Source organism: Balaenoptera borealis (genome assembly GCF_965194805.1).
Source record: "Balaenoptera borealis genome assembly, chromosome: 9".
NCBI classification, from domain to species: Eukaryota; Metazoa; Chordata; class Mammalia; order Artiodactyla; family Balaenopteridae; genus Balaenoptera; species Balaenoptera borealis.
The window spans coordinates 12,722,148-12,737,023 of NC_138873.1; the positions used below are offsets into that span (position 1 = coordinate 12,722,148).

The window sequence follows — 14,876 nt, forward strand, 5'->3', positions numbered from 1 at the left end:
AAGCTGTTTCTAGGTAATTGCTCCCATTCTAGGTAATTGCTACCTCTTTTTGAGCATCCACGTGTTTCCCGTATGAGATTTCACTTAATTCTCACAAAAATCCTATCAGCTGGTTATTATCATTTCTGTTTAAGAGATGAAGCTCTTACTATTTATAGAAATTAAGTGATTTTCCTAAGTTTCCACATTTAGCAAGTGGCAGAGTGAAATCTGTTTGACCATAATCCATGTGTGTGCAGTAGTTTTAAAGCTTTTTTTTTTTTTTTGGTTGTGTACCCATAAAATAATATGGAAACCCTATGTGCTCCCTCACAGTTTAAATTGTCACTCAGAGTTTTTATCGTATGTTTAAATAGTTGCAAAAGATATAATTTCTGGCATATTATAAATCTTGATAGCGAAAAAGGTAATATTTCTCTTTAAATATAACTTATGCAATATAAACTGAAATCTGACATGTCTTGTTATTTTTTTAAAGTAATCTTTGAAGTTTTAGATTTTACATAGCTCTTTTTAATTTTTTCCCCCGGAGCTCATTTTTTCATTACAGTACTCCATAGATTTTTGTTCAATTATATAATATTTTTATGCTTGAAAATTTACTGAAAATTTATTGATAATTATTAATAATAATTAATAAATTATTAATAATAATTTATTGATAATTCTGTAATACATTTCAACTATATATATATTTAAAATTAAATTAATTTAAAATTTTGAGGTGACATAATTGTTTAAGCCATAAATTATTTCATTTGGAATGAGTTATTATTATAATTATTATTGGTACATAACAAACAATACGAATATGTTACACATTTTGACAGATGATAACTACAAGAGGTAAATATTTTTTATTGAAAATGCATTGTTTAATGACATAGATGAAGCTTTCCTTCTAATTATGTAACATACCCATGAATATTATTTACTTCTAGAGTGAGAGTTCAGAACCAATTTTAATCCTATTATTGTTTTTTATGTATGCTGAGCACTTAAAACTATTTTTCACATAAATAAATAGATGGGAATGGAGCACTTTTTGAACTCCTTCCAAGGATATGCCAAATATTATGGTGATTTATCACAACAACTACTTTTAATGATTAAGAGACTTAAAGTAGATTTTTCTTCAATTTTGTTGAAAGCAAAGAACTGGAAACTTGATTTACAAATGTTATTTGTTACCCTGTCATTAAGCTCTTATATGTTTTTAATTCCTGGGACCTATACAAAAATTCTTTATCAATACATGTCAAATAACTACTACTTCTTCCTTTAACTCTTTCACTCATGGGCACCTTGCTCAAACTGACATTCTCAGAAAGGTTGGGAAAATGGAAAAATTATTACTTCCGAAGCACTTTTGCCAGCATTATTATTATTTTTCATGAGTTACTTTTTTTTTTTTTATTGATTGATTGATTGATTGGTTGCTATGTTGGGTCTTCGTTTCCGTGCTAGGGCTTTCTCTAGCTGCGGCAAGCGGGGGCCACTCTTCATCGCGGTGCGCGGGCCTCTCACTGTCGTGGCCTCCCCCGTTGCGAAGCACAGGCTCCAGACGCGCAGGCCCAGCAGTTGTGGCCCACGGGCCCAGCCGCTCCGCGGCATATGGGATCCTCCCAGACCAGGGCTCGAACCCACGTCCCCTGCACCAGCAGGCAGACTCCCAGCCACTGTGCCACCAGGGAAGCCCTCATGAGTTACTTTTATGGTGTGCTTTATAAATATTTTTATCAAATCTTGGAGCTACATATTATTTATCATTGAATCATTTTGGTGAAATTTTAGATTTTATATATGTCAACTACCTCAGGAAACAGAGTACCAAAACTCCGAAATCATTAAGTAAACACTCACATAGCCTCCACAAAGGTACATTCATTCCTAGGTCCCTTCACCTATGCTTCGTTATACCAGTGATTGCATATTATTTCTACCCACTTCCTCTTTGATTTGGGAGGTTTGACATCAATCAACACAGTTTCATTTCCATATTCTGCAGATTGGGAAGATTTCTCATGGGATATTCATGACAGTACTATTTCACTAAATGAAAAAATTTGTAATTCATAGGTTTTCTTTATGGAAACTCATCTATAGTTTAGTACTTTCATTTTTTGTATTTTTAATTCATTTGCTCAACAAATGTCTATTTAATGACTGCGGATATAGCAGTAAACAGATAGAAAAGGTAAGACAGAGTGCCTGCCCTTGACAAGTTATACTATAGTGGGAGTCAGATGTTAAAGAACTAATTGCAAAATTAATAATTCTGTACTACTATGAGACCTTCTATAAGTAAAAGATAAGGTACTATGAGAGCAAACAAAAGGAGATTGATCTCTAATAAGGATCATGGAAAGTTTTCTTGACTAAATGATATTTGGTCTGAGAGTTGAAAGACTAGATGGTATAAGTCATCTTGGCTGGTGACTGTTGAAGAGCGTGCACAAAGGTTCTGAGATTGGTAGAAACATGTTTAAGGAATTTAAAAAATACCTAGTGAGTCAGGGAGATGGAAAGAAAGAGACATGGAAATGATCCAAGTTGGGGTTGGAGAAGGAAGCAGAGACCTGGTAGTACAAAGTCTTCCTTTCATAATTTTGGTCTTTATCTCAAGACTCAACAGCTATTGTAGAAGTGTAAGGAAAGAGATGAATAGTTAGATGTGCATTGAAAAAACATGACTCTGGGCAAGAAGGAAAGCCAGGACATCAGCTAGGATGTTCCTGCAGTGGTCCAAAAGTGGTCCAATTGCTAGGGTGGTAGCAATGGGTATAGACAGAATGGATACATTTAAGAATAGTCAAGTGGTAAAGAGGTACAATATGTACAAGGGAAATATTCCTCGAGATCCAAGGAAGGTTTAATATCAGTGACTGAAGAAGCGTATTGTCTACCTATCCCAATGCTCAGGAGAAGAATTAGAGGTGAATTTTTCCCTTTGTCTTCTATCATCTCCTGTCAATTCTGTGCTTGTTTTACTATTAGAAAGCTGGCTGAGTGAACGGGTTTAAGTTTCCACTGAAATAATAAAGTTGTCTGAGGGTACAGTCTAAGCTGTGTGCCTCACTGGGCTAGAACGTGGGACATAAAGAAGACTGGGTCTTGGCCTCTGCCTTTGACATTCTTATTGTCAAACCAGGGAGACCTGTCCAGAGCATCATGGTACAACACAAAGGCCATTAGGAGTTAGTGGGAGACCTTGAGGGAGCCAGGATAGTATTGTGGTGGTTAAGAGAGCAGGCTCTGGAGTCTGGGTTTGAATTTGGAAATACCTATTTACTAACTTCCTCCTCTAAATTGCCTTATCTAAGACATGGGACTAATAATAGTATATTATTCATAAAGTGGTTCTAACAATAGTATAGCATGATATATGAAATCATCAATTGGCCAGGCACATAGTAACTGCTTAATAAATGCAATCAATTTATGTTATTATAGGGGAGGGGCCAATTAGCCGACTGGGTAGAGTCAGGAAAGGTTACACTGTGATCCCTTACAACTTATTTAAAGAGTATATATAATTGACCTTTAATAAATGCTTGCTTAGGGAATGAGTATGTTTTATGACAATAAAATAATTTATTGAGCATTTGTTCTATGTTAAGCCCCATGTGAGCCTTATAAAGATATTTTCTCATTTAATTCTTATCTGATCCTAAGAAGAAAATACAATTCTCATCCACATTTCACAGATGGGAGTCCTGAGGTCTCAAAATATCAGTTATTTGCTCAAGATTACAGAGTAAGCTGCATTTAAGCTGGGATTTAAGTTCAGTCCAGACCAATTCAAAGCTTCGCTTTTTTTAAAAAAAATTATTAACACCTTTAATTATTATTTATTTATGTTTTGTTTTGGCTGTGTTGGGTCTTCATTTCTGTGCGAGGGCTTCCTCTAGTTGCGGCAAGCGGGGGCCGCTCTTCATCGCCGTGCGCGGGCCTCTCACTATCATGGCCTCTCTTGTTGTGGAGCACAGGCTCCAGATGCGCAGGCTCAGTAGTTGTGGCTCACGGGCCCAGTTGCTCCGCGGCATGTGGGATCTTTCCAGACTAGGGCTCGAACCCAGGTCCCCTGCATTAGCAGGCAGATTCTCAACCACTGTGCCACCAGGGAAGCCCCAAAACTTTGCTTTTAACTTCTACAAGTTCTGCAAGCTTCTTTACCTAAAAGCGCTGCTGAATTCAAACTAGCTTTTACTTATTATGTATTTGCTCAGTTGATTGATAATAAAAATACGTTAGTATACAGAATCAAAAAATATTCATAGTATTTTACCTGAACATCTTCATTTTATAAATAAATACTTATTGTAGGAAAATAAATAGGTATGGGAATAAAAAATAACTTATTAATACAACTCTTATAATTACTATACACATTTTGCTGTAGATTTCTTCAGACTTTTTTCCCCAATGCATTGATGTTTGAGTTGTATGTATATAAACCCACATTTTTTTTTTTTTTTAAGATTTATTGATTGATTGATTGATTGCTATGTTGGGTCTTTGTTTCTGTGCTAGGGCTTTCTCTAGTTGCGGCAAGCGGGGGCCACTCTTCATCGCGGTGCGCAGGCCTCTCACTATCGTGGCCTCTCTTGTTGCAGAGCACAGGCTCCAGACGCGCAGGCTCAGTAGTTGTGGCTCACTGGCCTAGTTGCTCTGCGGCATGTGGCATCTTCCCAGACCAGGGCTCGAACCCGCGTCCCCTGCATTGGTAGGCAGATTCTCAACCACTGCGCCACCAGGGAAGCCCTAAACCCACATTTTTATAATAAAAATTGAATGAAGTTAAATCGCACATATTTTCCCCTATTTTTTCATTAAGAATATATTGAAAACTCTTCACATGTTTGGTATGGTAGTACTTAGCATGGTTGATGGCACATAGTAAAGATTCAGCAAATGTCAGCAGCCATTGAGATTGTCACCACTGTCATCAACACCATCTTGCCCTCCAGCAAGGCTGTAATAATTTGACATCCCAACAACAAATTATTCTTTTCAACACACCTCCAGCAAACTAGGCTTCTGACAATTCTTTTGTGTATGCCAATGTTGAAGAATAAAAATGGACTTAGGCTGTTGTTTTACTTTGCACATATTTTATTACTAATGAGATTAAACATTAGTCATTTTTATTTTTATGTTTTGAATTTTCCTTCACATGTTATTTTATTAGTTCTCTATTTTATTTTTTTAATTTTTAGGTGTTTTTCTTGAAGTATATTTGATTTACAATGTTGTGTTAGTTTCTGGTGTACAGAAAAGTGGTACAGTTATGCATATATATGTATATACACATATGTATATATAGTTTTTCAGATTCTTTTCCATTGTAGGTTATTATAAGGTATTGAATATAGTTCCCTATGCTATATAGTAGGACCTTGTTGTTTATCTGTTTTATATATAGTAGTGTGTATCTGTTAGTACCAAGCTCCTAATTATCCCTCCCCCTCACTTTCCCCTTTGACAATTGTAACTTTGTTATCTATCTGTGAGTCTGTTTCTGTTTTGTAAATAAGTTCATCTGTATCATTTTTTCGATTCCATGTATAACTGAAAGAATAAGGTATTTGTCTTTCTCTGTCTGAGTTACTTCACTTAGTATGGTATCTCTAGGTCCATCCATGTTGCTACAAATAGCATTATTTTATTCTTTTTTATTGCTGAGTAATACTCCATTATATATGTACCACAACTTCTTTATTCACTCATCTGTCAAGGGACACTTAGGTTGCTTCCGTGTCTTGGCTATTGTAAATAGTGCTGCTGTGAACATTAGGGTGCATGTATATTTTCGAGTTAGAGTTTTTGTCTTTTCTGGATGTAGGCCCAGAAGTGGGATTGTTGGATCATATGATAACTATTTTTAGCTTTTCAAGGAACCTCCATACTGTTCTCCATAATGGCTTCACCAATTTACATTCCCACCAACAGTGTAGGAGGGTTCTCTTTTCTCCATGCCCACTCCAGCATTTGTTATTTGTAGACTTTTTGATGATGGCCACTCTGACTTGTGTGAGGTGTTACCACTTTGTAGTTTTGATTTGCATTTCTCTAATAATTAGTGATGTTGAGCATCTTTTCATGTGCCTGTTGACCATCTGGATGTTTTCTTTGGAGAAATGTCTATTTAGGTCTTCTGCCCATTTTTTGATTGGGTTGTTCCTTTTTTTTTTTTCATATTGAGCTGTATGACCTATTTGTATGTTTTGGAAGTTAATCCTTGTTGGTTGCATTGTTTGCAAATATTTTCTCCTATTCTGTAGGTTGTCTTTTTGTTTTGTTCATGATTTCCTTTGCTGTGCAGAAGGTTTTAAGTTTGATTAGGCCCATTTGTTTATTTTTACTTTTATTTCTTTTGTCTTGGGAGACTGACCTAAGAAAACATTGCTACAATTTATGATGGAGGATGTTCTGCCTATGTTCTCTTCTAGGAGTTTTAAGGTGTTCTGTCTTATATTTAAGTCTTTAAGTCATTTTGCATTTATTTTTGTGTATGTTGTGAGGGAGTGTTCTAACTTCATTGATTTACATGCAGCTGTCCAGCTTTCCCAACAACACTTGCTGAAGAGACTGTCTTTTCTCCATTGTATGTTCTTGCTTCCTTTGTCGAAGATTAATTGACCATAGGTGTGTGGGTTTATTTCTGGGCTCTCTATTCTGTTTCATTGATCCATATGTCTGTTTTGTCCTAATACCATGCTATTTTGATTACTGTAGTTTTGTAGTGTTGTCTGAAGTCTGGGAGTGTCATGCCTCTAGGTTTCTTCTTTTTCCTCAGGATTGCTTTAGCAATTCTGGGTCTTTTGCGGTTCCATATAAATTTTAGGATTATTTGTTCTAGTTCTGTGAAAAATGTCATGGGTAATCTGATAGGGTGCATTGCATTAAATCTGTAGATTGCTTTGGGTAATATGGTCATTTTAAAAATATTAATTCTTCCAATCCAAGAGCATGGGGTATCTTTCCTTTTCTTTGAATCATCTTCAATTTCCTTTATCAGTGTTTTATAGTCCTCAGCATATAAGTCTTTCACCTCCTTGGTCAAGTTTATTCTTAGGTATTTTTTTTTTTTTTGACATGGTTTTAAAAGAGGTTTTTTTTTTTTTTTTTTTCTGACAGTTCATTTCATTTCTGTGTTTCCTGTACCTGGATATGTTTCCTTCTTTAGGTTTTGGACGTTTTCAGCCATAATTTCTTCAAATACTTTTTTGGTCCCCTTTTCTCTTTTTTCTTCTTCTTGGATCCCTGTTATGTGTAGATTGGCATGCTTCTTTTTTTTTTTTTAACATCTTTATTGGAGTATAATTGCTTTACATTGGTGTGTTAGTTTCTGCTTTATAACAAAGTGAATCAGCTATACATATACCTATATCCCCATATCTCCTCCCTCTTGCGTCTCGCTCCCACCCTCCCTATCCCAGCCCTCTAAGTGGTCACAAAGCACCGAGCTGATCTTCCTGTGGCATGCTTTATATTATCCCATAGGTCTCATGTTGCTTTCATTTTTTTCATTTTTCTTTCTGTCTGCTATTCTGATTGAGTGATTTCCATTATTCCATCTTCCAGATCACTTCTTCTCTCTTCTGCATTACTTAGTTTGCTATTTATTGCACTTAGTTCAGTTTTCATCTTGGCAATTGAGTGGTCTAATTTTAATTGTCCTCTTTATAGTTTCTATTTCCTCATTACAGTGATCCACAGTTCTATCCATAGTCTTTCTTAATTTCTTCAGGATTTTTATTACTTCCTTTTTGAACTTGGGGTCTAGTAAACTGGAGAGGTCTGTCTCATTGTTTGTTCTTTCAGGGGATTTCTCTTCTTTTAACTGGAAATGGTTTCTCCTTCATTTTACTTATATTTCTCTGACTTATTAATTTAGGAGAAGCAGTTATCTATTGTGGTCTTGAAGGGCTGTTTTTATTTGGGAGCGTCCTGTATGAGTCTAATATTTTTCGTGCTAGGGCTGTTTTTGGTATGGATGCCTGCCACATCTTTCCTCAGTGTGTGCTGGCCATTATCCCCTTGATAGGGGGTGTGATTGATGTTGTGGAGGCCAAAGCCTGCACTAGATGTTGGAGGGGTCTCCTCTTTGCTCCATGGTTGTCATAGCCCTGTCGGGGGCAGAGCCTGCTCCCCAGTTATTGGAATAGAAGCCCTCAGGTCTGGTTCTAAGCTGTGGTGTGAGGTAGTTGGGACTGGCACACTCTCGCTGGGAAAGGAGCCACTGGGTATTCCTCCGCAGGAGCCATCCACTGAGACGTGTGCTCTGTGATGTTGCCTGTCACCATTGTGCGTGCTCACAAAGTACACTGTTGAAACTACCCTCTGCCCCATCTCAGCAGAGGAAAAGCTAGCAATCAGGCTGCAAGTCCCTCAGGCGCTGTGCTCACAAAATCTGCCAGTGGCGTAAATCCGTGGAAGTCACGCACCCACCAGGAATCAGTTCAGATTTCAGCCCCACTTCTGTGTGTGGGCAACCTGCATGTGTGTGTGTGCGCCCAGAGCTTGTAGAGTTGGGGCTGCACCCTCTGAGAGCAGGCTGAGGATGAGGCTGCTGTGACAGGGCCATGCCCCTCCCTTTGCACTCGCAGTGACAATAGGGATCCTATTTGTCCTCACACACCACCAGTTGTGGCCTGGACCACTCTCGAGGACCTTGGGGCTGTCTCTGCACGGCCAAACTGAATCTTCTCCCTGGGTTTGTCTGCTGAAGCCCAAGTATCAGAACCCAGCTGCCACCGGCGAGCGCTCCAGCAGGTATGTGCTTTGGGCTGGGGCATGCGGTGAGGTGGCCAGGACCTTCTGTGCAGGTCTCTCTTTGTCCTGCCTTCTACAAGCTTGTTGCTGCACTCACCTCTGCACTCACCTGAAGCTTCCTATCTGACCTGGCTGATCTCCCAGCCGGTGAAGGGGGTTCCCAGGGTGAGGGAACTTTTCACAGCTCCCTCCAGGGGTACAGGTCCCGTCCTGCTTCCTTTTCTCCCCCTTTCATCCTACCCAGTTATGTGGTGGTCTTTCTTGCAGCTGTGGCTGTATGAGACCTTCAGCCAGCACTCAGTGGGTGTTCTGTGAGAACTGCTCCACATGTGATGTAGTTTTGATGTATCTGTGGGAGGAGGTGAGCTCCACGTCCTTCTACTTCACCATCTTCATCTCCCAGTCTGCTTATTATTTTCTTATTGGTGAGTATGGACTCTTTATGTTATGATTCTCATTTATTAAATGTATATTGCAGATATTTTCATCAGCTTGTGATTTGATTTTCTATTTATATTTTAGTGTATTTTTTAAACAAGTAGTTTAAAAATTAAGTCATTAAATTGGTCGGTCTTTTTTATTGTGGTTTTTCTCTTTGGCATTTTACAAATAAATGTTTTATTCATATTTATGTAATATAAATATGGCATTTTTGACATAAAAAGTGGTATACATTTTTCAGAACTTGGGAACCATTGGTATAAGAAATAAAGTCACATGGGGTATGGATCTGCATTTATGGTGTCACTGGGAAGAGGTGAAAGGCTCTTTGCTTTGGGGAGAGTTTCAGTGGCTTGTGGATGTTTACCAAGTTTCTCACTTGTCAAAGTCTAAAGATATGAGATTTTTTTTCTTTTTGTTTTCATCTTCTTTTCTTGAAACCAGAGTGTCTTGTTTTTCAGGTAATCCACTACAAAGTTCAATACGTCAAAAGGGGCTCATCTTTATATTAAAGTTGGGACTTCTGAGGCAGAGGGCTTAGTTACATTTTTGAAATTGTTAAATTAATGCAATCAGAATAATAGTAATGGATCAAATATTTCTGCACCTTACATTATGTTGTTCATCATGAAGATGAAAATATTTTCACTTTTCAAAGATATATGTTTATGTATTATACAATATTAAGTAGATAAAAAATAGATACATCTTGCTGTAGACTTGAAAAATATACTGACAAATGTGCAGATGAAATTCTGGCTTATTTTATGAACTCAGTTTGTAACAGTTGGTTTATTCTGGATTAAAGGGCCATGTAATGAATCACTTTTATTGTGAAATTCATCAATCAAAATAGAAATGCCCTTCTTCCCGTCAAAGAGATATACGCTTTTATGAACAATTTAATCCCACATTTAACTGAAAATCCTTCTTTTCTTCTAGTTTTTGTTTCTATCAATTTGGCATCATACATGGCTACTGATGGCAGTGATCTTGTAAGTACCCTTTGGAATACTTCAGACTTTAGATATTAATTGTCAGTTTGATGAATGAGTAAAAAATTAGGTCGATTTTAAGTTTGGCTAGCTATTTATTATCCTCCATTTCGTTAGTCACAATGGAATTAAATGATCCTCTTGTTAGAGTCTGAGGGTTTCTTATGATCACCAAGCATTTGTTTAAGACTCCTAGCTGTTTACTTTTAAAGAGCAAGAAACATAACCATGATTTTAACATACTGTACATAAATTATCTCCATTTAAAATTAACTATGTTATAGTGTAACCTCTCATGCAACTTCTATGGGAATAAGTCTGCTAATTATTATGGTGAAATTGTAGGTTCTTTTAAAAATAATTTTATAGCCATAAATTTGCCTAAATTAGGTAAGTCAATTGAGCAAATTTCCTCTATTAGATGAGGCAACTTATGCAGGGAAATTAGAGAAGTTGATATCAGTAACATGACACTTCAAACAGAAGGGGATGTAGGATAGTGTGGGATTGGATAGTGTCCATTTTTTGGCAAATCTAATGACTTCATGATGGACGCATAAGACAGAGTTTTTGGAGCACAGCCAAAAGCAGAATCAGAAGTGGAGCGCTGAGAAAATACAGTATAGACTTCCTGCCAAATAGGGAACCTGGACAATGGTTTCCTGATGCACATTAGGAAATGGATGTCAAGGCAGGTTGTAACAATAATGATGGAGAAATGGAGGGAGTCAGACAGCTCCTGGAAGGGCCACCTTACTAAAAAGCAGGACAGCATAGTAATTCTCTGCTTGTTAACAATTTCATATTCCAGAGAGAGAGAAGGCAATGAGAGCACTTTAATTCTGATACTACGTCTAAATGAGGAGGGAAAGCTTGCTAGTGATGAAAAATGGTGGACACTTCGGGAGACAGGGCTGCAGAAAACTAAAAATGAAAACGCAAATTACGGTCACTTAGGCAAGCTAGGAAATTCGCTATCTGAAACTTGCAGAAAGAAGAAAGTGTGATTCTTTGGACATGAATGGGTGTGTGTGTTTGATGATAGACATGTGAATAATCACAGTGAAGATAAAGAAGAACAACTAAGAGAATAAATGTGGCTGCAATGGAAGATTTTTGCTAGGATTAGATATAAAGGTGTTTGTACAGGGTGTTAAAGGAGGGTCTTATGGTCAAGGGCAAAAGCAAATGGATGTCACAGATCTGTAAAGATAGAGTCAGGGAGACTCAGGTTCAGAATATCCAAAGTTTATGAAAAATTTTAAAAGAAAAAAATGCATAGGATTATAAGCATATGTGTCATGTGTACGTGTTATGTGGAACAAAGATATGAAAACAAAGAATTAGGACTGTTGGATCCTTGAGAAAGGTAATGGAGGGTTTAATTATTACACTGCTTCACTTTTTCTGAAGAAAAAATGTAGTCTTCCAGCTGGAAGGAGTTCATCTTATATGTTTAAGAGGAAATGGAAATTAAGATAATACGAGACCACCTAAGGATGTTAAATGAATAAGTTCGTTCATTCATTCATTGAGACATTCATTTAATGCTCACTGATTACCTCTCCTGAGTTTATCAAGTGTCAACCACGGTAGTAGGTGGGAATTGGAGATTTAATTGTGACTTGAAACAAGTTAAAATCTCCACGTCTTAAAAAAAAAAGTATAGCCTTGGGTTTTGGAACAAAGATGGCAGATGTGATTACCAAAGGACTAACATATCATTCTGTAGCCCCCAATCTATAGCTATTACCGCTGTAATAGGTAACCTGCTTCCCCTTGGTCCTGGGCACAAGTGGATTCTGTTCTTCTTGGTGGGAACTCTGGCTATTTATGGGTCTTTCTCATTTCACGAGCCATTTTCCACTCCTAGACGCAATCAGCTCAGCTCTCCTTGTGTGTCTATTTACCTGTTGTTTTTATCTCACAGCCATCAGCGTCTGGGCAGTACTGCTTAACTCAGTGCTGGGGTACGAAGAGGAGGAGCCCACCACCTGGTTGGGGCAGGGTGATGGTAAAGTGGTGCTAATAAAACTGTTCAAGAAAGTGGATTCTAAGCATCTGAAGTCTTACTATGTGCATAGTAAAAAAGCATTGTTCTTTTTTTGTTAAGCTGAGTTGCTGTTATCTGACGGTATTCTTTTCTTTCCTCCGGTTTTCTCTCCTCTGAAGGGAAAGAGCAGAATTTTCAAAGCTAAAGCTTCACACAGAATCAAAAAGTATTAACTCACCAAGTTCTGTCTGTTTTGCCTCCTAAACATTTCTCCGTCTTCTCAGACGCAACACTTGCCCTTCCTTCTGTTCACTGGGCTCTTTGCCTCTCTCTGCACCTGCTTCCAACTACCCCACCCCCGACTACTCTCTGTTGCCTCACAACAGCCAGGGTGGGTTCTCCTAACTGCAGATGTGATTTTGCCACCCACCTGCTTCTATCTGTTCAGTGGCTTCCCTTGGCTTTCAGATGAACTTCATACTTTCAAACATAACTTACATGACGTGGCTTGGCCACTCTGAATGTGGTAACCACCTCCAAAACCTACCTGCGCTCGGTGGTCAACGCCTCCTGGCTTGTACCTGCATCTCTGTATCACATCCTCTCAGGCGCAGGTCTTTATCTGGAGGGCCTCCTGTGACTCCCCAGTTCTAGGTAAGCACTGTAATGGTGTGCAGACCTCATTATCCTTGTTCAGCTCTCTTTCGTCTGTGTTTCACTGGAAGCTGTGTTAGAACTTGCTTGCCATTGAATCTCTGGTCCTTGGCACTTAGCAGTTGTGCAGTAAGTGGTGGTTGAATAAACAAAAGCCATAATTTACCAAATTGTGCCCTGAAAGAAAGCACTAGTATAATCACCTGTAGGATCCGGATCATAGCTTTTTTGGGAAATTTTTAACATAAATGATTAAATTTGGTACAATCGCTAAACATCCATTTGTGTAGTTCTTGATGTTTATAAGGCGTTCCGTACATTATACTGTGGTGATTAAGCATTATGCACCAAATCAGTATGGCTTGGTTTTCTTTTATGATTAGTTTCTTATTAAAATAAATAGATAGAGATAGATAAATAAATAATAACAACCAGCATGTGAATCTTAAGGCTTGGCTAAGAAACTTATCTGGTCTCAGATTTTAGTAACAACATTCTAGCTAAAGAAGGAAAACAGCCTTAATTTAATGATGCCGAGTCTCAGAGGGAATGTGACACATCACCTCTTTTACCATTGGACACAATTCTTTTACCTAAAGCTTTCAGGGATTCCTTTCAGGGATTGCTCTAGTGAGGAAGAAATGTCAGAATTATCTTAGATCAAAACTTTATGACAGTGTTTTCTCAAAAATTGTTTAAAATAAATTTCCTTCAGTAAATATTGTCTGGAAAAAATGTCAAGTGAAAACTTTTTCCTGAAATGAAGGTCTCTGCGTATAAATCATGGTTACATTGCTCAATTCTTCTGCTGATGAGGACAAGCTCACTGAATGTGAATGGACATTTACTTCTGGCACCGTGGTCATTGGGTTATCTGCTGTTGCCTGGACTGTCATCTGTGTGGTGATCTAACAGCAGACTGGTCCCTGATGCCTTTGCTTCACAAGAGAGCTCTGCATTTGTTGTTCACAGAACATGTATTGCCTGGTCTTTATGTGTACTGTGTGCTGTGAGCAGCCCAGATATGATTCCAGCCCCCATGGGAACCTGCTCTGCCCCCCACTCCATCCCTGTGCTCATGGTGTGTGTCTCAGGGATGTGGTGATATTCAGGGATGAAGTGAGGAAACTATTTTCCACCTTTTTGATCAACTAGAAAGAGCTGAAATGTTGGCACCTTGTTTTTTTAGGCCCCATCAACAGAACTCTATGTTGAATTGCCTGTGCCAATGCTGTCTTGGACGCAGGAGACTGTTTTGCATATTTTCTGTCCCAAGTAGGACTTCGAGTGGAGAAGTGCATGACAGCTATCTGGGGAACAGACTGGGTGAGGGCTTGTTAGCTACCACTGGAAAACTTGTGTCCCTCCTCCCAGCGCCTCTCCTCCACCCCATGCCTTCCTATTTCTTGGGTTCCTGATTCTTAGTATTTGGTGAATATGGTTAAAACAGGATGCTGGAGAAAGCTACTGTGGTTTTTGAGGAAATAGTATTTTACCTTCAAGGAAACGCCAAGGGTCATCTCTCCAGATGGGTTCAAACTTAGTGTCAATTGATCCCAGGGGCTTTTCTCTATGTATGTGCCTCTCTCGGGGGAGAAAGATGTTGGAGCAACTTTTATGTTGCTTTTCTCTGCTGATGTTAGCGGAGGTATTTTTCAGCTCTGAGTAATCAAACAATAGAGATGGCTTTCAAGATATTTGTTAAATCTCCACTTGTACCAGGCACTATTATTAAGGCATTATAGGAAGTAAAATTTGATACAAGACCTAGTTAATCTTTTGGTAAATATTTATTGAACGCTTCCTATGTGTCAGGCATCACTCTAGGTACTAGATTTTGAAGTCATGACGTGTTCAAGAACATCAATTCTATCTTGAATTCTTGGCCAATCATTGACTCTAAGCAGAGTCATCATTCAACTACGGAGCTGATGAAAGAGATTTGATACACTTTAAGAAGCAACATTAACAGGGGAAGTGATTGAGTAGCTGTGTGGGATAGAGGGTTGGACCAT

The 14,876-nt window shown here is 38.3% G+C and overlaps 1 protein-coding gene across 2 annotated transcripts in view; it reads left to right on the forward strand.

The window, feature by feature from the left end:
* Nucleotides 1–14,876, forward strand: part of IPCEF1 (interaction protein for cytohesin exchange factors 1) — a 221,734-nt gene that overhangs the window by 104,620 nt on the left and 102,238 nt on the right. For both annotated transcript variants that reach the window (XM_082404584.1, XM_082404583.1), the window contains 2 exons: nt 9,046–9,203; nt 10,162–10,214. In XM_082404584.1, the coding sequence (XP_082260710.1) occupies nt 9,046–9,203; nt 10,162–10,214 (211 nt within the window). The remainder of the gene's footprint in view (nt 1–9,045; nt 9,204–10,161; nt 10,215–14,876) is intronic.